Source organism: Myxocyprinus asiaticus, chromosome 25, assembly GCF_019703515.2.
Source record: "Myxocyprinus asiaticus isolate MX2 ecotype Aquarium Trade chromosome 25, UBuf_Myxa_2, whole genome shotgun sequence".
Classification (NCBI taxonomy): domain Eukaryota; kingdom Metazoa; phylum Chordata; class Actinopteri; order Cypriniformes; family Catostomidae; genus Myxocyprinus; species Myxocyprinus asiaticus.
Genome location: NC_059368.1, coordinates 44,495,701 through 44,521,194, shown reverse-complemented (window position 1 = coordinate 44,521,194; position 25,494 = coordinate 44,495,701). Strand labels below are relative to the sequence as shown.

Genomic DNA, 25,494 nt, shown 5'->3' with positions numbered 1-25,494 from the left:
CCAATTCCCAATGCGCTCTAGGTCCCCATGGTGGCATAGTGACTCGCCTCAATCCGGGTGGCGGAGGACAAATCTCAGTTGCCTCCGTGTCTGAGACGTCAATCCGCACATCACATGGCTTGTTGAGTGCGTTACTGCGGAGACATAGCGCATGTGGAGGCTTTACGCTATTCTCTGCGGCGTCCACGCACAAATCACCATGCTCCCTACCAAGAGCGTGAACCACATTATAGCAACCACAAGGAGGTTAACCCAACGTGACTCTACCCACCCTAGTAACCGGGCCAAGCTGCTACCACTAAAGGGCAAGGGGACTCGCAGCTGGTTACCATTGCAGGACAAGGAAGGGACAGGCAGCTGGCTACCACTTAAGGGTGAGGAAGGAACTGGCAGCTGGCTACCACTTAAGGGTGAGGAAGGGACTGGCAGCTTGCTACCACTAGAGGACAAGGAAGGAACAGGCAGCTTGCTACCACCAGAGGAAGGTACAGGCAGCTTGCTACTACTAGAGGACAAGGAAGGGACTGAGAGCTGGCTACCATTAAAGGGTGAGGAAGGAACTGGCAGCTGGCTACCACTAGAGGACATGGAAGGAACTGGCAGCTGGCTACCACTAAAAGGCAATGAAGATACTAAAGGATGCCCATTGATAGCTCTCTATCACTAGAGGGCAAGGAAGGCTGTATTAGCTGCTGATTTCCAACAGAGGGAAAAAGGACAGAAGGCTGCACTGAGCATTGGCTACTATTAGAGGACATGGCCTAAAGGTGCATATGCTCTAATCTGAGCAGACAAAAAGGGACTAAAAAGTTGTGGTGTTGCCATTGAAGGGTAATAGCCAGGCAGAACATATGGGCCATACGGTGGATATGATGCAGGATTAAAAAAGGGGGCGTAATATGAGAAAGAGGGCATTAACAATCCATCACCTGGAATTTACGCCGGATAACTTGGATGCATCCCCGGAAGACAAGGAAGCAAGACATTTCCCTGCATCGGAGTAGGATATAAGGGCTCATTACTTCTTAATGCTCGCCGGTCAATGGGATGATGAGCTGGATTTGATAGTTGGTGACTGACAGAAGATAACCATTTTGAACTATTGCAGAACTGGCTTTGATTTTCAGATGTTGAAGTGGGATTCATTGAAGGCTGTTGCTTCAGGTTAATAGGGACAGGGGCTAAAGGCTTTGATAGTGAGGAGAAAAGGATACGATCTTGGTGTGAAGAACTTCTGGTCTTCATTTGCATGTCTTTCACCATCTGATAGAAGTTCAACACCATTCCTTTTAATTCATTAGAATCCTCAGCGAAATAATTCACATCAATTTGGGAATCATCTCTTGATCTCATACAGCCATCTTTAATCCTAGCAGTCTTTCCAGCTCAAAGGACCATGTAAAATATTGGAGGTGGGTGTTGGTAATGTAGGGCTTTACTGGTTGTTTAGATCAGTGTTACTATCAGAAATAATTGATAATTATTTCTTTAGTTATTAATTAATATTTAAATTAATTAATTGAATCTAACTCATTAAAACCTCATATGGGGCTCCAGTAAATGTAGTGCACTACGTTTAGGAGCGGGTTTGGTTATTAGCAATAATTAATAATTATCAAAGATAATTATTAATGATTAAAATCAATAGAACATTGATGAGAATCTATGTTAGCTTTTCTAATCCTTTAAATCAACAATTATCAAAGATAATCGTTAATTGTTAACGTCGATGAAACATTAATTAAAATTAACACTAGCTTATTGAGTATTCAAATTCAACAATCATCAAAGATAATTATCAATTATCAAAAATCAATAGAATATTAATAAGGATTAACATTGACGGGGCACCACCCTGGAATCAGGGACTAATAACCAGATAGTAAAACAGTCTCAATATTAGATTGTTTTCTCAGGAAAATTGACATCCGAAGAATATCGATTTTCGGGAAAAAACAATGAATGAAGGCTTGAATCCGAGCACTGACATCCCATCAGCATGACACAGGCGTATGCAAAACAAACCAAAACACCTCTCTTTGTAATATAACAAAGTTTATTTATGCAGTACTATCAATTAATAATTAATACAATGCAGTCAATAAACTTCCGACTTACAACTACAAACTAAACAGTGATATGATTAGATATGGAAATAAAAATAATCCTATAACACATAAGGTGTGTGTGTGAAAGTGTGTGTGTGTGTGTGTGTGTGTGTGTGTAAGGAGGGACGTGCACAAAATGGCGGACGTGACTCTCGTGGAGGGTATGTCACGCGAGACTTCCGGCCAGGGAATATGGGCGCGAATGTGGGCGGAGAGAAACCAGTCAATGGCGTCTACCAGTTACCGCTCGTATCCGCTTGTATGATAGCTTAGGGACAAAGCTGAGCTTTAGCACGAAGCTATCTACGAGCCAAAAATGTGTGCCACAATGTTTGTGAGGGGTCGCGTGTGTGTGTGTGTGTGTGTGTGTGGTTAGTACGAGAGAGAGAGAGAATTAAGTGACGGCCCCCAAAGCTGATTTCACGATCGTAGGAGAGAAAGCAGCCGTTAGTTTATCACTCAGAGACGCGGTGGACGGCTCGTAAACCATCCCGCGGTCTCTGATTCTTTAATGGATAAACTCAGTTTGCCGGTCTCACCCGCGATGGCGGAAATGTATAACAGCCCAATGTGATTGGACTACAAACAGCAAATCAAATTCGTGATAATTAATACCCTGAGTATTAATAATAAGCGGACATGGCGGTCCGTAAACTGTACAAGCAATAACCTTGAAACACAAGAATAACACACTATAATATTCTATCTCTGCCCAGACGTAAACCTCTTACTTGAATCGTATGAGGACAGAATGTGTGTTTATCCGTCCTTTAACTCAGACTCGGTTCCTTGAGGCTCGGGTGATGACGGGAGGCTGTTTCCTCGCTCTGTCGGCGGGCGGTACGGCTGCTGATTCTCGGCGGGCTGGCAGAGAAATCAGAAACATCGACTTGATTGAAGATGGAAGAGAAATCTTTAATCTCTTCACTTCTGCAGGCAAACGGTTGAAGATGCGGATTGCTCGGCGGTCTCCTTCGGATCTGTTAGAGTGTTCGGTTGAACACAGAGTAATCTCAACTCGTCCAGCAAGATGGAGATTGTATGGCCACAGTTTCAAGTCAGATGTTACTTCCTTGTGCCATGAGGCTGCACCTGAGAGCAGTGATGAGCTGCGTCTACCCAGTGAGCAAAGTTGCTGGAAGCAAATCCCGGAAGCATTTCAGAGGTATTTCTACTCCTGATGATGTCATGGTTGAGGGACGTTCTGTTGTGTGCCTCATCCAATAGAAGTTGAGAGTTCGATCCTTTAGTGAGCAAGGCTTCATGGGATTTGTAGTCTGTTTTGGACTCCCTTTGTTTGATTTTGGCGCGATTTTTATCAGTAAAATTTATAACCTGGTATGTAGGGGCCTGAGTTAGGTTTTACGACTGTGTTAGGCCTGCCTTTGTCTTCTATCTGAATACATGAGGCCCAACAGTAAGATTGGAGGAGTACTAACGGGATGGTGTGTCCATTAAAACAAAAATCCAGTTCATGGTCTCATTATTCTTTATTTGATCCAGCAGCATTATTAGACATTGCATGAAGTTTATATAAGTTATTAGTCCTTAATAGTTATAGAAGGTATTTGAAGTTATTGGAAGGAAGGCTTGGAAGCAAGTGGAAGCACTGATATAAATGTACTAATGCAACACTTTCAAGAGGAAAAACCACTAAAAGGACAGAAGATCACCAGCCACACACACAAAGCAATCCAAATTAAGCACTTAAATAGTCCACCAAGGCAATTACACTGATTAATATCACCTGGACCTCCAGTGGGTGGAGCTGAAACAGTGAGTATAAACTATTTATCAGCTACAGGTGGCAAAACAAGGCCTCAACAGTGGTGGGAATTCTCAACAACTGCTACTAAACCAAAATAATGACTTCAAATTAATTTTAGTTTTAGATACACAGTGCATTATAAAAATTAGAACATTTTAATTCCACTTAATCATGAAAATGCTACTAATAGCTATTTGCTGCTTGCAGCTATATTTTATTTTTGGTACTTTTCAAATGCATTTATGTTTAAATTTGACTGTTTTAATCTTGTCCCAGACCCAGACTTTCAATATTAAACTATGAAATTCCATTATAAAAATACTGATTATTAAATGTTTAAAACTGTGATCATCTGAATAAAAAATAAAATGAACATAAACCTTTTCAATATTATTGTGTGAAAATGATTTATATATATATATATATATATATATTACGACTATCCCACAGTTGTGCTGTCATTTCCAACACACCAAACAATTTTACCCCTAATAACGTTTTTTTTTTCAAAAGTTAGTGTACTTCAGTGTCAGTGAAGAGCATGCTTAAGATGAAATATAACATAAAACTAAAACAAAAAATCAAGGGAATTATCACTTGTGAGCAGAAGATTTTTATTGGCCGTCATTTCCAATCAAGCTGCAATTTTGACAAATTCAGAAGGTATGAAAATATGATTTAAATGAGTGCATTTAGGACAAATCAAATGTTAGCTATGAAATTAGCCTTAGCGAGACAAAGGAGTCAGTCATTTTATTTGGAAAGTGATAAAAATGTCATTTCCATCAGCATCATTTCCAGCACAGAATGCTATTAAACACAATACAGAATTTGAGATGTGCTGGAAATGTGCTGGTGACTTAAATGACATAAATCTCCTGTGATAAATATACACACACTGTTGGACATTGTTAGAAGGTAATTTAAATAAACCAGTGAGAGTGTGAAAAAGATTTAAAGAGACTTTACTTTCCACAGCGTTTAAAGTTGAAGAAACACCCATATAGAGTTTTACAGTTAAACAGTTGTTCGAGTGTTTGTAAGGATGACACCAGAACCGTAGAGATCAGAGGAATAAAAACATCCTCAGACTGTCCACAAATCTGTGCAAGCTGCAAAACAAGTACAGACACTGAGCTCCTTTGTCATATTATATTCTTTATGCATCTTACTACAACACACTGCCAGAACCCAGGGTCATTTTATTCTGTGTTAATTCATTTATTGCAACAAATAAAATCTATTTCAATATAGACCCTGAGAGACTTTTATTATTAATGGCATTGTGAAGATCATATATCAAAGACAGACTTGTTTTCCTGCAGTGCAATATTCCTCCTGAGGAAGCAAGCCATGAGCATTTATTGATAGTTATACCACGGGTCTGTTGAATGCTTGATTCTGATTGGTTGACAGACGTTCTAAGTTGTGCAATTATTTTTCAAGTAAATGCATGGCTATGAAGTAGTTCCAGGTCTTGACCGCATAACAGTTCCATATCACTTCGCCACATTATTTCAGTTATTTCAAAGAGCCCTACAGGCTACCACAACAAAATAACCAGTTAAAACAAAACATTGTTTGTCATTCTTATCCGAAGACCAATGTCTATAATATCCTAAATTTATTTAAGTTTCAGTTGAAAAGGGTCCTTGGGCTCCCTCTCTTTGTCTCTTTCTCTTTCGCTCTCGCCTCTCCCACACACATACACTGAGACCAAAAAATAGAGCCGCACCCCTGCGACTTGATCAATACAATTTCGCCCTAATCAGCCTCACACATACTCTCTCAGGAGCAAAGTCAGCGCACCCCCGCAACTCACTGGGATTGTAAACAGTTGTTTAGCTATGGAAAAGCTATACAAGAATGGCAACACTCGCTGCTGCTGGGACTAAACTCTGGTAATGTGATGTTATTCCTGATGTGAGCCACTTTAAACACAGGTAATTCCACACGCGATATCTCTGTTTCTCTCCTTTTCTCGCGCACACACAACCTTGTTACTCCAATGCCGAAAAGCAGCGCATCCTCTGTTGCAATTTATAAAGTGACATTTTCAAACTAGCAATGAAGGCTTGAGCTGAATCAAAGCTAGATACACTTGATCAATAAAACAGTTTCCATATTATCTGAAATATCTGTGGGAAACACCCTCGCGCTTCCCTTCCCCCTCTCTTTAGCTCTCTCATACACACACACATATACGCACAAACTTACTCGCAAGAGAAAAACAGAGCCGTCATGTCAGAGCACACCTGCATCTCAATGGGGTTGAAAACAGTTGTTAAGGTTTCCATTGGAGAAGCTATATACAAAAATGGCGACACTCACTGCTGTTTCTGTTTCTCTGATGTCACATGCTTTTACTGTAAGGAGGTGATTTTGAACATTTTGAAGTCATCTACTGTCATCTCTCAGTTTTCAAAATAAAAATCATCATGCTGTTTCAAACACTCATAGATTGCGGTATTTCTCTTTTGTGAGAGATTTTATTGTGCAGGTCATTCTGAAGGAATTTGCATTTTCTTTTTTTATTATGCAAGAAACATACTGACATATATATTACACAACTGGGGATACAAAACAGATCTTTAAATTTTTCATACAAATATTAGTGCAAAAAAATCATAGTTTTTCTTGAGCAATTTACACATTTTCTTTGTCATATAGTGTAAAAAAAATAAAGTTAAACAAATTACTGTTTTTCAATAGAAGAGAAGTTTAAGCTGATTTCTTATTTCAGACTAAATGCCAGTATTCTCTTAGAATTTAACCAGAAGAACACCAAGCCTACTCAATACTTTAATTTACTGCACAATAAATCAAACATAAACCACAAAATTCACAGCTGTGACGAGGTGAAGGCCATGACAGGGCCGTGAGGGTACACACCTGGCACCGAGTGGCTCAATCAGTGGGAGAGAGATAAGAGGAGTCGTCGGGGATGCCAGAGAGAGAAAGAGAGAAAGACATAAGCGGAGCTGTGTGTCGTCGACGTTTGTTATTATGTACCAGTTCAGTTTGATGCTAAGTTATAATTAAAGTCTTGTTGAATGTTGATCCGGTTCCCGCCGCCTCCTTTCCCGAACCCCGATACACTGGTGCTGAAACCCGGGACTGGAGGAGGACACGCCGTCGGAGAGCCCTCGCCGCTGACGGGGGATTGCGACGCTGAGGAGGTGTGATGCGGTGGTGCTGGAGTGGTTCGCCTGAGGACAGAGGAGCCTGCTGCCATCCGACAGGAGAAAAAGGAGCCGCTGTCATCCGCCAGGGGGAGGGGGAGCTTGCTGCTCTCCGCCAGGAAGTGGAGCAGCTGCTCACATCTGCCAGGAGGCGGGGGAGCTCGCTGCCGTCCGCCAGGAGGCAAGGTCCAGTGCCATCGCCTGGCATCGTGGAGGACCGCTGGCCGAGGACCGAATGGTGGCGTGGTCGGGAACCGGAGTTTTTTCTTTTCTCTCTCTCTCCCTCTCTCTCTCTCTCTCCCTCTCTCTTGCCCTCTTTTCCTCTCCCCTCGTCCTACCCAGGTACCCAGGAGGTAGGGAGAATCAGCCGGCGAGGACATGGCCGAAGGGGCAACTCCACCCCTCTGGGGTGTAATTCAGTCCGGAGCTTTCCCTGGCCTGAATCGGGCGGTGGGGGTATGTGACAAGGAGGAGGGCATGGCCGGGCCGCGAGAGTGCACACCTGGCACTGAGTAGCTCAATCAGCGGGAGAGAGATAAGAGGAGGAGTCAGGGATGCCAGTAAGAGAGAGAGAGAGAGAGAGAGAGACACACACAGAGAGAGAGAGAGAGAGAGAGAGACAGACATGCGGAGCTGTGTGTGTGTCGTCGAAGTTTGTTATTTAGTTCCAGTTCAGTTTGATGTTAAGTTATAATTAAAGACTTGTTGAACGTTGATCTACTTCCCATGTCCTCCTTTCCCAAATGCCGTTACAATCTTTTTTATTTGAAGTAAAAATAACATGTTAAACATTACAGAAGTGTGCTGATGTTGGTAGTAACATTGGAAGTGGCTAGAATTGTCTAATGTATGAAGTGAGCATACTTACAATCATTTTTATTTTTTAAGAAAAATTAAGATGTTAACATACATGAAAAGTGTATTAATGTTGGTAGTCATATTAGAAAAATCTCACCCATGTGCAATATCTTTTTCATTCACAACCTGTTAGGAAGAAAATAGAATTAATAGAATTATTCACATATCAGACACTTTTTATAACCTGAAAAACACTACTCACATTATCTACATCTAACACTTTTGGTCCTTAGCTGTATATATATATTTTCCATGGCATGCCATAGCCTAGCCACACATGGCTCTCATTTATGTGTTGTCATCTGGTCCATATACCTCAATGCCAGTTGTGACCCAAGAGAAAATTCCCTCCAAATCTAAAGCTTTGGCAAAACATATATGGTGAAAGTGTGGCCCACATGTGTTTAGCTATGCCAGATCTAGGCCAGATGTGACAGCTAACTTCCACAGTTGGCCCAAAGGTTCTTTCTATCTGGGTAATAGACATTACCTTAGCTTTATGCGAGTTATTCATTTTAGAGTAACATCAATTATGGGAGAGGTAAGCTGTGTCCCAAATGACACACTATACACTCTGCACTTACAAAATGTACTATGCACTTAGCCATGTAGTGTATTGAATTTTCAATGTGTAGTATTGTCCCAAATGGAACACTTAAAGGCATTTTACTACATGAAAGTGTTTGCCGTTTAATGGCTGATGGAAGTGACGTTTCAAACCCAAGCAATTGTGTTGCTGCTAGCTTTAGCGAGCATTTCACCCTCAGTTCAACACTTATATCTCAATAATATACATATTCACACAGCATGGTATGATGGTAAAGCGTTTAACTCACTTTTGTAAGGTGTTGTCTTCACAGAAGTTTCACTAGTTGTCATATTCTCCATTATTTACAATCAGTAACGTGCACAGACCTTAGCAGGGACAGGGGTGGAAGGATAAAAAAGGGCACAGATTTTTTTTTTTTTTTTTAATAAGTAGTAGTTATAAATACTTAACTAATTTCTTTGCTTTATGAGTATTTAATGATTTTCTTGTGTGTGTATATATATATATAGGGTGGTTACAGGAGGTGTAAATGTTTGTGTGCTGTGAAGGTCAGAGCGGATGTGGTGTGTGTGACTGGGCTTTTCAAATCTACAGTAAAACACATTCAGGTCATCAGCCAGTTGTTGATTCCCTACAGTGTAGGCGGATGGTGTCTTATAGTTGGTAAAGTCTTTCAGGCCTCTCCACACTGATGCAGGCTCGTTAGCTGAAAACTGTTTTTTCAGCTTTTCAGAATAGCTTCTTTTAGCTACTCTAATCTCCTTTGTCAGTGTGTTTTTGGCCTGAATGTACAAAATTTTATCCCCTCTTCTGTAAGCATCCTCTTTGGCCTGAAAAAGCTGCCCGAGTTTTGCTGTAAACCATGGTTTGTCATTGTTGTATGTTAAATAAGTCCTTGTAGAAATGCACATATCCTCACAGAAACTGATATCTAATGACACAGTATCTGTGAGCTTGTCCAGGTCTGTGGCTGCAGCCTCAAAAACACTCCAATCAGTGCAGTCAAAGCAGGCTTGTAATTCCAGCTCTGCTTCATCTCTTTACAGTCCTTACCACAGGTTTAGCTGATTTTAGTTTCTGTCTGTATATTGGAAGAAGATCAACCAGACAGTGATCAGAGTCCCAAAGCTGCTCGAGGGACAGTGCGATATGCATCCTTTATTGTTGTGTAGCAATGATCCAGTGTATTTCTGTCTCTGGTGGGGCATGTAATGTGTTGTCTGTATTTGGGCAGTTCACATGTGTGATTTGCCTTGTTAATATCTCCAAGAATATTAATTAGTGAGTCCAAGTATTGTTGCTGCATATCTGTGATGTGATCTGCCAGCTGTTGCAGTGTTGCACTCACACATCTGTATGAAGGAATTTAAACACTCACAAGAATACACGAGGAAAACTCCCACGGCATGTAGAAAGGCTTACAGTTTATGAAGAGTGCCTCTAAATTAGGACAGCGCATCTTCTTCAGTGTTGTTACATCTGTACACCAACACTACTTACTACTTTTTAACTAAAATTTTTCCCCTTTTTCTGGACGACGAAAAGGGCACCTTTAGATTTGTGAAAAAGCGGCAGGGGCTTGTCGAATCGTGTGTGAGACAATTTCTGATGTGAAAATTATTGCATTTTTTATTCAAGAAATTTGCATAAAGTCGAGTGGGGAAAATGCTTGTGTTTGTTTTTTGTTTGCTTCAATGTAAATATTTGAAGCGTCACATATGAAATGTGACAAAAGTTATCATCAAAATGCGCCAATGACAACAACTGATGCTCGTTTTAGAATTGTGAACGGTGCTTTGAAGAGATTATTCTATTTTCTACAACAACAACAAAACAAAGCTGCTGTGTAGTGTGAAATTATTATGACTGTGTTAGATTCTACATCTGAAACTATTGATCTTTTCGTAGCCTACATTGTTATTTTATCAGTAAAGTAATACCAAAGGCTTTTTAGCAAGTCAGGTCACTCCGCGGCCATCTTTGTAATGCTCCCGGCCAGCTATTTCCAGTCATTAAAGTGCAGCTCCTATCTACTTGAATGTGGGAACACTGAATCTTCAAAACGGCTGGTCAAGATTACGATTAAAGAATATATTTCAAATCAGCAGTAAAATCTGACAAAACTGGTATCATAAATTGTGCTGCTTTACCTCAGATTACTCTACTAAACGCTATTTTCCCAGCATGTGGAGATAAAGCGCATGCGCATTCTCGAGTTGACTAACAGGCGATGTCTGTATCTAAAAGGTAATTGACTCTTTTACCTGTAAGGTGGGATTTCCTTTTCTACATCTGCTGACCGTTCAAATTTGCCCCATTCATTTATATAATAGAAGTGGCCCATGTCTGCTAAATACTCTCTGGTAATACTGAACTTTATTAGAGTATGCTGTCCTGGCATCCAAGTGTTTTTGTGATAGATTCTTAGCAGGAAGGATCTGCTAGGACTAACAGAAATAAGTCAAATATCAAAGTTGTGCAATTATTGTCATGTAGAGACATATCGAAAAAGAGCACATCACATTTTACCAGCTGATTAATAAACATATTTAATAAAATGTGAATACAGGAGAACAAAAAACGCTTTGGAAAATTTATAATAAGGTTCTATAGGTTTATATGAGTTAATGCATTTTGGTATCATGAACAATTAACAGTATTTTGCTTCTGCATTTATTAATCTTGGTTTATGATAGTTTATGAAAATATAGGTTTTCATTCTTCATAACGCACATTTTCCATTTTAAAAATGTGCATGTTGAAATTAACATTAACCATGATTACTACATGCTGTCAGTTTATTGAAACTGAAATTTATTGTCAGTTTATTGTTATTGAAATTTGTTCACGTTTGTATTGAAAGTAAATTGTTCTTGTATTCCCCTAAGCCCCAAACATGGACTACTATTAGAGATGGTAAAAGTGATGGTCATATTTCCATGGCCTCTTTATTCTAAATTCAGAAGCCATGCTGAAATATAGAAAAGCTGTAATCTTCAGCCCAACCGCCAATCCAATAAAACAGCAGACGGTTAGGTCAACAGGACCACTGCTAACTGTATACCTACTGTTTAAACAGTTCAATCTATAATCTTGATTCGTATGGGTTTAAATGTAGGATATGAAACGTTTTATCTAAATTAGGAAACCACAATTTATCCAACCTAGAGTGCATTTACAATTTCGAGAACACAAGTTATGTAAACAGTTTATTGGTATACTTTTCCCAACAGAAAGTCATTTAAACTACAGGAGCAGTAAAACTATAATGCAAAAGGGGAAAAAAATAAACCAAAATAAATACAAACCATGAACAGAGACTCCAATCAGAATAAATGCTGTATATGATTTGTACATGAAAACTTCAAGTGAATGCCAGGATGTATTTACACAAAGCTATAAACAGCAGTCTCAAAGATACGCCCATTTCTCAACATCACACATTTATCATGGCAATCAACATCATTTGCTGTGAATGAAGGCATTTCATGAAATTAAACATCAAAATTTAAGAAAAACAAAACTCTAGGATGAAATGACAGGTGACTGTATAAAAGGCATCGTTAAAGCCTAATAAATATCCAGGGTTCAATAAGAGAGACACAAGAGCCACTGATTTGAATAATAGTTTGCAGAGGTCCATATATGGTCATTGATGGCAGGAAGCACTCGGCTGCGAGAGAGAGAGAGAGAGAGAGAGAGAGAGAGAGAGAGAGAGAGAGAGAGAGAGAGAGAGAGAGAGAGAGAGAGAGAGAGAGAGAGAGAGAGAGAGAGAGAGAGAGAGAGAGAGAGAGAGAGAGAGAGAGAGAGAGAGAGATACGCACAGACAGAAGCCTGACACATACTCTGTGCCCAGTGGGGAAAAGGATGTGATTGGCACTGCGGGAAAGCCAGCTGGACCAATTCTGAGTGTCAAGAGGTCACACAGGCAGAGAGATCCACTGGAGAACGGCAGCAACCACAGAAGAACAGGACGCGGCACGGCTCCCTCAGGACACATCTGTAGAAAAATCATACCCTAAATGAAGTGAAAGCTGAAGCAGATCATTTCTGCACCAATTAACAGAACTGCACAAATAAATGTTTATTTTCAAAAGTGTCGTCACTGGCAGATAATATTGATAACACTTTACAATTAGGTCCTTTATGCTAACATTATTAAACATATTAGATAACATGAATAAACAAAGAACAGTATCTTTATAGCATTGTTTAATGTTGGTCAATGTTCTTTTATAAATGTACAATTGCTCACTGTCATTCATAAAGCATTACTGTTAACATACAATATATTAAACTTTTAATGTTAAAAATATGCTATTAAATGTCAGAATTAACGTTAATCAAGACTAATAAGTGCTGTAAGTATTGTTAATTGCTAGTTCATTGTAACTAATACAGTTCACTAATATAAACAAATACAACCTTATTGTAAAGTGTAACAGACAATATTTTGTGGTGTTATAATGGATGAAAACTTAAACCAGACTAAAACTAAAAATAGCCATTTTCAAAAAATAAAAAACAATATGAAAACTATTTATGCACCATTAAAAAAAACCCCACTGAACTTGAAAAAATAAAAATAAAACAATTGTTCCAATATTTTATGACTTTTTGAAAAATATCCTAGCTGCTCTTTTCCCTATAATGGATTTCTTCTGCTGAATGAAAATGAAGATTTTTAGAAGAATATTTCAGCTCTGTAGGTCCATACAATGCAAGTGAATGGTGACCGGAACTTTGAAGCTCCAAAAATCAGTGGTTTAATCCATGCCTTCAAAAGCAATATGATAGGTGTGAGTGAGAAACAGATCAATATTTAATTTTTTTTTACTCTAAATCTTCACTTTATCAGATGTGAAAGTGACACTAAACAGGCACCACATGTGACTTTCAGAAGTGAAAGTGAAGATTGAGTAAATAAAAATGACCTATTATATCACTTCTGAGGACATGGATTAAACCACTGGAATTTTACGGATTACTTTTATGCTGCCTTTATGTGATTTTTGGAGCTATAAAAGGTCTGATCATCATTTACTTGCATTGTATGGACCTACAGAGCTGAAATATTCTTCTAAAAATCTTCATTTGTGTTCTGCAGAAGAAAGTCATACACGTCTGGGATGGCATGAGGGTGAGTAAATTTCATTGTGGGGTGAACTATACCTTTAACAGCACCAAAAGAGAGTACTGGATATTCTTCAAAATTCACCTTCTGTGTTTTGCTAAAGAAAGTCTTATGGGGTTGGAGCGTACAAGACAAAAGGTTCAAAAAAACTACAGATCTTAGAATATTTTGATTGGTGTTACTTACAGCTGGCAGGCTGCTCCCCGAAACGCCTCATCAATTGGTCATGGGTGAACTTCACAAATGCATCATATTGTTCTGGAGAGAAAAAAAGAAAAGAACTAAGTGAAGCCCTAATGTAAGTAGACAAAAAAAAAAAAAAATTTAAGCTCCACTGGAGATCATATTTTGCTCAGTTGATTAATATGTTGTGATGACCGCTGTGTTTCAGGACACAATAATGAATGACAGAGGCAACTGCAGATACCTGCGAGTTTGGTTGTCAAGATCTCATCGTACTCTTCCCGAATCTTCTCCTCACGCTCCTTCAGCAGACGCTCGCAGATCATCCCCACCTGCTTCAGCGTGAATAACGGCTGCTCCCGTCTGGAGGGTGACACCGATCCAGAGGCACCTAATGGAGTCAAAACCAGAACAACATCCCTGTCAACGCTACTAAAGCAGTCCAGTGGGGGATTAAAGGGTTGGCCCCACTAAGTGAAACAGACCACAATCACAGGCCTGTTTCAGTACCTGGCAGTGTGACGGTGCTGCTGATGGAGGTGTGCGGCTGCGAGTCGATGGGGCAGCAGGCGTCTGTCTGCTGGAAGCTGTTCTCTAGATGTCTTCTCTTCTGCATGCGCTTGTACTCCTGCTTGATGTTGCTCAAGATTTGTTCTGGAAGATGGAAGTGAAGCATGATTTTAAAAACTGGCTCAATGGTTTGAGGGACAGATGTTATTGGAGAAATGCTGTTAAAGGGTCATCATTATCAGAAATCACTGTTGCAGATAAAGACCCCATGAAATGGCTTTTCAAGCACAACTGTCTCTCCTGCCATGACATATTTCCTATTAAAACAGTAAGTTTCTAATAATTTCTTCATAAAATTAGTGCTGGGTATTAATACAGATTTCCCCCATTTGATTCAATTAATGTTGTTAATTATACAGGGAACCTTATAACTACATTACGAAAATATAAATTTTACAAATGTTATTTTACCATTAGTTTTTCATCATGTGTCACATTTTAGCTTTTCAAAATGTACAAATCCACGTATTCCGTAAACTGGATGTATAAATCCATGGATGGATGGCTTTTACTCAACACACAGTGAAAGGATCTCGCTGCTGAACTTCACTTCACCATTATACTTCTCAATCACTGCTGAGCGATATCTCAGCATTTATCAGCCAGTGGAGAATGACATTTTTCGTCGCATAGCGCAAAATTTGGTTGCAAATGCGAGTGATTTCCTCAGTGTAGGTGTGTTGTGCATAAAGTAAACGATAGATCTTGGGACTTAAAACAACAATATAGAGATTGTTGTAAAATGTATAGTGATACTGAGAAGTGTCCAATAGGTGTTAGAGTGTATTATGGCTGCATGTTGTTAATAAAAGTCCACAAGTGGAATATCACCTCAATTCTTTATTTTGGTATACAAGATACCACTTATGCGATGAGGATAAACGTCGGGATTGTTGGTTAGCTGTTTTCCGAGGGCAAGTGAAAAGACTCAGAATTAGCATGCTAGTGAGTAATTCGCTAACGGCTACCATGTGAATAGATTGGACAAGAGGATGGTGGGCATAGTAGGATCCGTGGCACCATTCGACAACAAGTCACAGTCATGGGAAGAGTATTGCGAGATTTTGAATAATTTCTTTGTGGCAAATGTACACACTAATGAGGAATTTACTGAACCTGACGCGGCCAGAATCTAAGAGTTATGATGGACTGGTGAGTTTGCTGATGAATCACTTCAATCCAAAACCCAGTGAAAAAGTCCAGTGGTTGAAATTGAATCCAAGAAATAGATGGCCTGGTGAAAGTATAGTGGAATATGTGGCAGAGCTTCGTACTCCTCGTGCAAGACTGTCATTTCGGGGAAACGCTCACCATCATGCTGAAAGACCGGTTAGTGTGTGGCGTCAATGACAGCATACAGCGGAGGTTACTGGCCGAGGATTGGCTGACGTTTGAGATGGTGCTAAAAGCAGCACAGGCCTTTGAAGCTGCTAATAAAGAGATGGCGGATTTGAACAGTTTGAACAAAGAGAAAGTAAATAGACCTGGGGACAACTGTCTACAAGCTTGAAACAGGAGACAAGAGTAAAGCAAGTGGGTACAGGGACGTGCTACCAGTGTGGTGGGAGTAACCATGTGGCAAAAGACTGCAAGTTTGCTGTGGAAAAGTGTTACAATTGTGGGAAAATCAGACATTTGAAAAGAGTATGTAAAATGAAAGTATACGAGACAAATGGCTTTAAAAGGCAAGAAAAACTTCAAAGGGGGGAGGGGAAAGCAGTCAAGGAGGGAAAATTATCTTCAAGAGGATGAGTCTGGAGAGGAGGTCTTCATGTACAGTGTAGACACAGCCACGCCCCGGGTGCCCCATCTCACTCAAATGTTGTCTTTGAGTGGATGCCCAGTGAAGTTTGAGATTGACACTGGATGTAGCGTGACTATTCTATCAGAGCCTGAATATACAAAATTGGAAGCAAATAGAAAACTGCCTGAACTGAAAACAAGCTCCATCAGCTTAAAATAAATTCTAGGCACCACCAAAGTCAAACAGAGAGAAACCACCAAAGAGCTAACAGTGGTAGTGGTGGCTGGATCAGGGCCTAATTTATTTGGTCGAACGTGGCTGACGGAGTTGAAAATTAACTGGCAAACAGTGAACAAAATAAAGAACAGCTCAGAAAGGTTGCAGGATGTTCTGAGAAAGCATGAACCAGTATTCAAAGATGAACTGGGAACACTAAAAGGAGCCACAGCAAAGTTTTATGTAGCCAGTGATGCAACGCCTAATTTCTTTAAGCCCAGACCACTGCCTTTTGCCATGAAAGCCATAGTTCGAGGCAGAGCTAGATCATCTGATCAAAGACAATATCATAGAGCCCGTGGAATTCTCAGACTGGGCAGCACCAGTTGTGCCTGAACACAAACCAGATGGGTCGGTGAGGTTCTGTGGGGACTACAAAGTAACCATAAATAGAGAGTCATCACTTGAGCAGCATCCCATTCCTTGAATGGAAGGTAAGTTTGCATCCCTGGCTGGGGGAGAACAATTCAGATGAGACAAAGCAGTATGTCACAGTGAATACACACAAAGGTCTGTTTACCTACACCAGACTACCCTTTGGGGTCAGTACTTGTCCGGCAATCTTCCAAAGGACTATGGAAGGCATCCTGAAAGACATTCCAAAAGTAGCTGTATATCTGGACGATATCCTGCTGACAGGGCGAGATGATCAGGAGCATTTGAGGACACTGGACCAAGTGCTGCATCGGTTGGAGGAGGCTGGCCTGCGGTTAAAGCGAGGTAAGTGTAGCTTCATGGAAATGGAAGTCACAATCCTGGGGCACCAGGTGGACGCCACAGGTATTCATCCAGTTCCAGAAAAAGTGCAAGCGGTGCAGGACACACCAACACCTACCTCGGTGATGGAGCTGAAAGCATATCTGGAACTGTTGAATTATTATAACCGGTTCCTTCCAAACCTCTTAACACTGCTTGCTCCATTGCACAAGCTCCTGAAAAAGGAAGAAACCTGGTGTTGGGGAGCAGAACAAGAAAAAGCTTTCAGACAGTCAAAAGAGCTGCTTCAGTCTAACCGTGTGTTAGTACACTATGACAAGCAGAAAGAGCTAATACTTTCATGTGACACCTCACCTTATGGTGTGGGTGCCGTGTTGACTCACCGCATGACAGATGGGACTGAAAGACCCATTGGGTTTGTATCATGAACTCTCACAATTGCAGAGAAAAACTATTCACAGCTAGATAAAGAGGGGTTAGCTTTAGTGTTTGGGGAAATTTGTGATCTGCACAGACCATATGCCTTTAATCAGTCTCTTGAATGAAATGAAAACTGTGCCACAGATGGCCTCGCAAAGAATAATGAGATGGGCAGTTCTGTTAGGAGCATACAAGTATATGATCACTTACAGAGCGGGCAAGGACAATGGGAATGCGGACGCGCTCAGCCATTTGCCTATCCCTGAGGTTCCTGACAAAATTCCAGAGAAGCACATCTTGATGCTAGACAGAGATGTCAGTTCCTTGATGACGTCAGAGCAAATTAAGCATTGGACTACCCGAGACCCCGTCCTCTCTAGAGTTTTTAGAGAGGCTGGCCAGATCACATTAATGAAGTACATTTTGCACCTTATTAACAGAGACAGCAAGACCTTAGTGTCCAGTATGGGTGTGTGCTGTGGTGGGGCATGCATCATCATTACAGGACAAGGACACTCTGTGTTGATGGAACAGCTGCTTCAGTCTCACCCAGGTATGTTGAGGATGAAAGGCCTGGCTCAGAGTTACCTATGGTGGCATAAGTTGGTTGCCAACATTGAGACCAAAGTAAAAGCTTGTTCAGTATGCCAAGAACAGAGAAAAGCACCTGCTTGTGCACTAGGGCTGAAATGATTAGTCGATGTTATCGACAACGTCGACAAACATTTTAGTTGGCGAATAGTTGTTTGATCTCATTTAACATAACATGAGATCACATTAAACTCTTATGATGATGCACGAGAGCGGCACTGCAGCTCGTGCCTGACTGAGGAGAGGAAGAATTACACACTGCTGAAGCAAAACTTGCGTGTCGAGCATCTTTAAAGGAAACACCTGACGCTACATCTTTAATGCAGTTATATTTAATGCGTTTTATATTTATAGCTTTATTAAAGTTCAAATAATACGGAAACAGATCATATAAATAACTTCAAACTCTGAAACTGGCATTTCTCCGTGCAGTCAGCATCTCTTCTACGAGTTGCGTGAATGTACCGATCTAAGGGGGAGAGATTGAAACTGCATCTGGCTGATGCACACAGTCGTGGGGACGCTCATCCCTCGAGCGAGCACGCTTGCAGCAGCTAGATTATAACGTGATGGCTAGCGACTTATTGAATCATAATATATGTGTCACTGTGCATTTCTTATCCTGAAGAAAATTGGCAATATGCAGCTTTATTAATAAGAGAGAGTTTGTTTTTTGTGAGTTAAAAATGAATTAAAGTGAACAGAAAGGTGAGAGAGGGTAGTCTTCACCCCATTATACACTGCAACAAAATGAGTTTTTGATTTGGCTTGTTTTCCAATATAAATATCTAAAACTCCTTTAAAAAATTTTTTTTTTAAAAAATACATTTTCTTTAGCAGCTATACTACAGAAGAAAATATTGTTATCTGAGAATGTTGAATATATTTTAAAATATATACAAATCATTTTTTTAAAAAGATGCATTCACCTGAGCAGCAGCAGCATATAAGATATTTAGACTTGCTTTTAGAGAATAGATCTTGAATATAAATATATTTGACAAAATACACTTATATTTAAGATACATTGTCTTAAAGCGAGTCTAAATATCTTATGTTGCTTCTCACGTAAATATATCTTGTTTTAAGGATTGTTAGACAATGTTAAATGGAAAACAAGACAAAAACACTTGATAATAGGATTTTTGCAGTACATTTCTTTACTGAATTAAACTTAATAAAAAGTATTTTTCCCCTTTAATTCAGTGAATGTCATTTAGAAGTATTTTTAAAAGATGATTTTGTCCTCTATTGATGGTAAACACGATTAATACAACCTTTTAAGTCGGTACACAAACTGAATAATTGGTTAAGAGCTAATGAATAATAGTTGCAATAATAGCCAAATAATTGTTCTAATAATCGTTAGATTAATCGATTATCAAAATAATCGTTAGTTGCAGCCCTATTGTGCACCACTTTATCCTTGGGAGTGGCTGCATAGACCCTGGAGGAGAGTTCACATGAACTATGCTGGACCTTTTATCGGCAAAGTGTTCTTAATTTTAGCTGATGCCCATTCTAAGTGGATTGACGCATATCCAGCGAATTCTGCAACAACAGCTGCTACTCTTGTGTGCCTCAGAAATAGTTTCAGTACACATGGCATTCCAGAGATCATGGTGTCTGACAACGTTCAGTGTTTTATGAGTGATGTGAGCAAAAAATTAATGTCCAGGAATGGAATAACACATCACCTCCTCTCCGTATCATCCATCATCTAATGAACTGGCAGAGCGAGCAGTCCAGACATTCAAGGAACTCATGAAAAAAAGCTCAGGTGACACAGTTGAGACCGAGTTGCACAGAGCATTGTTCATTTAACACATAACACCACAGTCCACAGCGGGACTTTTGCCTGAAGAAATGATGATGGGGCGAAAACTGCTGTGCACACTAGATAGAATCCACATTGATCTCACAAGCAAAGTTGAGGCAAAACAACAATGTCAGAAAGAGCACCATGACAAACATGCAAAACCCCGCTACTTTGAGGTAGGAGGCACAGTGTATGCCAAACCTTTGGATATGGACCGAAATGGGTTCAGGGACTATTTCAGGAAATCACAGGACCTGTATCATACAAAGTGGTACTGGGAAATGCCCAAGTGGTGCATCGCCATGTTGATCAACTATTCAGTCAATGGGGGCCTGGGTAGCTCAGGGAGTATTGACGCTGACTACCACCCCTGGAGTCGTGAGTTCGAATCCAGGGCATGCTGAGTGACTCCAGCCAGGTCCCCTAAGCAACCAAATTGGCCCAGTTGCTAGGGAGAGTAAAGTCACATGGGGTAACTTCCTCGTGGTCACGATTATTGGTTCTCGCTCTCAATGGGGGTGTGGTAAGTTGTGCATGGATCGCGGAGAGCAGCATGAGCCTCCATATGCTGGGAGTCTCCGCTGTGTCATGAACAATGAGCCATGAGATAAGATGTGTGAATTGACTGTCTCAGAAGCTGAGGCAACTGAGACTTGTCCTCCACCACCCGGATTGAGGTAACTGCGCCACCACGAGGACCTACTAAGTAGTGGGAATTGGGCATTCCAAATTGGGAGAAAAAAATTATTTAAAATTTTTTTTTTAAATATTCAGTCAACTAGAGTAATGTGCCACGTTCTGAAACTACATCTTAAGATGGTATTGGTACTCAGCCTCAGAATACTGATGTGGTGCCATTGGACTCTGGTACTGCCTCACAAAGCCCACTCAGTGAAAAAAACAACACCTGAGTTGCCTTAGGTTGCAGACACAAGTGAGCCTGAAAGTTCACAAACTGGGTGTCTAAGATGTTCGCTCAGAGAAAGAAAACCACCAGAATATCTAAAAGATTTCAGTATACAAAAGAATAATAATCCTAAAAACAAAACAAAAACACTGTACAACCCTCTACGATCATGTTGGAGAAAGAAATGTCATTGGCTAGTAAATTTTCGTTTTTACTCGCCAGACTTTTGACGACATGTAAGCATAATGTAACTAAAAAAATATATTAAGCAAACTGAGAGAGGGAGCCTATTCATATATATTCACGCAATATAGTATATTGTAATATTTTTTTTTCGATTTTGCTTTATGATTTTAATCACATTTATCTTTTTAAAAATGTACAAATTTCACATTCTATCAGTTTATATGATGTCATGAAACAAGCTGTTGTCACTGTTTGAAATTTCGTACACATTTTTAACCAAACAATTCACAAGGTAGGAACCTAATAATGAAAATTAGGGGTCACGATTGTGAAATTTGGCTGACAATTAATTGTCAAACAAATAATTGTGATTATGATGATTAATTGCCTGTTTTAGGTGTTTCATGAATATGATGATTAATTACCATACAAACTCACTATGTGTGCTTCATGCAAACAAATAGTAATTTATACAAATTTAGCTTGGGTAATATAATAAAATAAGGGTATATGATTTCCTTTTCAGGCTTCAAAAACGTATGAATGACAGTCAAATATAAAAGTATAAAATTTAAAATAATTAAAATAATATTTTAATTATCAAAATATGTCTAAACAAATATCTCTCTTATTTGTCCGATTTACTTTTGAACCATTGGACTTTTTCAGTGTTTTGTTTTCTTTAGCTTCTTTTGTAACCCAGCCAACCTGTACAGCTATTATATTATATTACATTATATTATGCAATAGTAAAATATTTCTGCCTTAAATTCTTCACTTTCACACATTATTTTAAGGCTCTTTGATTAACTCTCAAGCCCTTCTTTCTCGTGAAGGAAGACTTTGAAATTGTTTCTTGCATTTTATCATCTCCACAGAAATAGAGCAGGGCATCTCTGTCTCACTGCGTGTTATTAACACTGCGTGAATAAACCCACAATGACCACGGACATTTGCCATTACATGGCTGTTAAGTGAAACTGGAGTGCTTTGCATTCACAAAATTAATGAGTTTATACCTTGTTTATATTTTCATGGGAATTTGGTGCAAGCCTCTGTAGATGGCGTGCACATCAGAGCGCTTGAGAAGTGGTTCATCTTCACACGCACTCAAGAGAGCTGCTCTTCTGACGTCCGCGGTACGGTTCCCTGAGATGCTTGGAGTTCAGCTGAATGAGACACAAGTGCTTTTTCCTGCGCGCTCATGAGACAGCATGCAGGGAAAGACGAGGCTGAATCCAGCTTCTTAATCAACTGCTTTGTATTCAGTAAAAGAGCCTCGGTGCTTCGACACTACACAACTCTATCACTGGCGGGTGAAATGTTAATATTTACTTGCCAGTGGCTAATAACAGACGTTTTTTGGTCACATAGTGCGAAATTTACTCGCATATGCGAGTAATTTACTCGCAATGTAGAGGGCTGCTGTCTGAATGTGTTCATGTATTAAGTAACCTTACTTGTACTATTGAAAATATGTAAAAGGAATGTCTGAATTATTATTCATAACTATGGAGCTTACTGAACTGGGAAAATATTTTGACCTTGGGTTGAATGTTACTAATATATATATATATATATATATATATATATATATATATATATAAAAAATTCTCCCAGAACTGTTATGCTTCCCATTAATTTGGGGGGGGTGGGTGGGGGTGGTGGTGCAGGTGATGTTTTTCCAAATAGTATTAATTCGTGTAGAAGAATTAAAGGTGCACACTTTGTCAAATTCTGCAAATATCTCCTCACAGTTTGCTAGTTGTCCGTTCTGTGGGTGGGCTGAAAAATAAATCTAGTATTTGTACACAGCCCTGGCTCTGTATAAGGGACAAAAACAAAGTGGAACAGACCGATCCACACAACACTACTCCAGCCAATCAGCAACAGGGGGTGGTTCTTGCACATGCACAGGATGGGGGGTGGGGGCAGAGCGAGAGGGAAATTCATTAGAAGAGCGACGGCAAATCTGGCAGATGTGTACTTTCTAAACTCCAAGGAGGACAAATGGCTGAGAAACAGACCAAGGGAAGTGGTCAGAGTCAGAGGGATATAAAAAAAAAAGGATTATGATAAGTCGAGGGCTAGGAGCCGCGTCAATATCGGGAGGCTTTTCAGCATGCATGAATTTTGGGGGCGGAGCTTCCAAAGGAGCACTGTAGGGAGGGGTGTGTTTGTTTTGGCAGTTGAGTTTGAATATCAACAGTGTTTCTGGGGGGAGGGGGGGGAGGGGTGGTTGTAAATGTATAGTGATACAGAAAAGTGTCCAATAGCTGGCAGTGGCGCACTCTTTTGGTACAAGTCCTGTAGCACTGAAGAGCAGTGTGTTAGGGCGAATTCCAATAGAAAGTGATCACCCCTATGCCCTACTCACTACAAAAGACAGAGCTCTTGATGTGGGCACTCTGAAAGGAACATGTCATTACAGTTTAAATGTAGCCTTCACTAAAAGTCTTCTGAAAAAAAAATTACTTTGGTTTGGAACGACTTTTCGAGTGGCATCCCCTTCGCGAAGTGCCCTTCAAGGATGCAAAAACGCAGTTTGGAAAATGCCCTTAGAGTGTATTAAGGCTACATGTTGTACGCGTCGTTAATAAAAGACCATAAGTGGAATATTGTCTCCTCAATTCTTTATTTTGGTATACAAGATACCCCAAAAATTGTTCAAATTAAAATTGTGATACATTGGAAAATCAATATTTATTTAGCCAGCCCTACTTAATATTACCCAACAGTCTTTAGTTTACGTCACAGCCATAACTAGCTACTTTTTTTAGCTAATATATGGCAGATGGTTGAGACATTGTCTTTCTAGATAGAAATTTTTCACAAAATGAATATGCCCCTGCAAATAAAGTTAGCAATATTTTGAAATATTTCCCAGAACAAAAAATTTGTTTTTTAAAAAATGTAAATAAGTATTTAGAATTTTCAGACATTTTGCTCACCCCAATCACACCCCTTTTAACCAAAACTCCGCCCTTCAAAGATATTAGCCAACCCGATGTCAGCAGAGCCAAACCACGCAATATGACTGACAAGCACGGAGCGTTTCTGATTGGCTAAAAGAGTGTGACTCGCTGTTTAAAGACCCAAGCACTCACACAAACAGGTGTGATCTCTCACGACACGAATTTCACAGGTATTTGCGACATTTTCAACATGTTATTCAAAAAAAGGATCAACCTCAACGAGCCTATCACACTTTAACACCTCAAAATGACAATCAGTCTAAATGTTTACACTGATAACAATGAGAATCACCCTTTCAAATAAGACAGTTAGAATTAATGCATTTAGTTTATCTTACTAAAAGCCAACAAGGTGAGACCCAAATCCGATCAAGATAACTCTGCCTGCCTTTAATGATTACAGCTATGCAGCCGAGTTCGCACCAGTGTAACGCATCTTGACGAACAGAAGACTGATTAATTCAATACTTATAGGAGTAAAGTGTACGGTGATATTGTATATAGAGATATGTGAGATTTATATGATCATATTTAAATATGTAGTCAGCGCTGTAGGCAGCGGTAATGTCGCTAGCTATCAGGGAATTAGCAATCCATCCGTCGCTTTCAACACATCTATAATGTTGATTTAGTGCGTGTTTGTTATATTAAAGCCTTACAGACCTGTGGTGAGGGCTGAAGACACTCTACCGAAGGGCGAAGGCTCCATGCGCAGGTACTTCTGCGGGGAGGCGCTGGAGGAGGACGGGGACATGGGAGCACATCTCCTCCTCTTTGGAGACGCTTGGTTCATCAAAGGATCAAAATCCATAGTCCTTTTAAGAGTGGCCCCACAAGCCATTTTAACTAGATATTATGACTGTTAATAGGATAAAGCGAAAGGAAATAATCCGCGCGTACACACACAGAGACAACGACAGTCCTGCTCTGATCTCAAGGGAACACGACTCAATCGCTTCGTAATTAATCAAATCCTGCCACAACCTTCCAAACAAAACATTGGCTAGAAAAAAATAAACACTTCAAAGCAGTAAGAATGCAGTTGGGGCGTCGATGGTCTTTACAGAAGCACCGATGATTTCGGATTGTGCTGAGATCGCGTTCGACACTGCCTGATTTCCGCCAGTGAGCGCTAGCCGGCTAACAAAACATTTGTCGGAGCTGCTTCTCTGCGCACGCGCAGCTGCGTTCAGGGGAAGCAGGTACTTGTAGTTCAATCAAGACGCTTTCTCGCCTACGCTTACTGTCGAGAGCGGCCATGATAACTACATAACCCACAACATATTGCTCTCGTTTTTCCCGAGTGAAGTCGCCTATTGGTGGATTTGGATTTTTTGTGGATTTAAAAAAAGCACCGAAATACAGTATCTCCTCCCATCAACTCGTTCAGCAGGAGTTGCTATCTTCTTTCGTTTTCCTTGAATCTAGTTCCTGCTTAAATGGCCACTGGCTGTTTTGTATTCCTAAATATGATCATTTTTGCTTGATCTTAGAAAATATGTGTGG

The 25,494-nt window shown here is 40.0% G+C and overlaps 1 protein-coding gene across 1 annotated transcript; it reads right to left on the bottom strand.

Moving 5' to 3' along the window:
* Nucleotides 1–11,662: 11,662 nt before the first annotated feature.
* Nucleotides 11,663–25,144, bottom strand: LOC127415877 (akirin-2-like). The gene is made up of 5 exons (XM_051654889.1): nt 24,652–25,144; nt 14,294–14,437; nt 14,028–14,174; nt 13,787–13,858; nt 11,663–12,466 (listed from the first exon to the last, which is right to left on the bottom strand). The coding sequence occupies exons 1-5, from the start codon at nt 24,827–24,829 to the stop codon at nt 12,456–12,458; spliced, it is 552 nt and encodes a 183-aa protein (XP_051510849.1). The 5' UTR covers nt 24,830–25,144; the 3' UTR covers nt 11,663–12,455.
* Between the last annotated feature and the right edge of the window lie 350 nt (nt 25,145–25,494).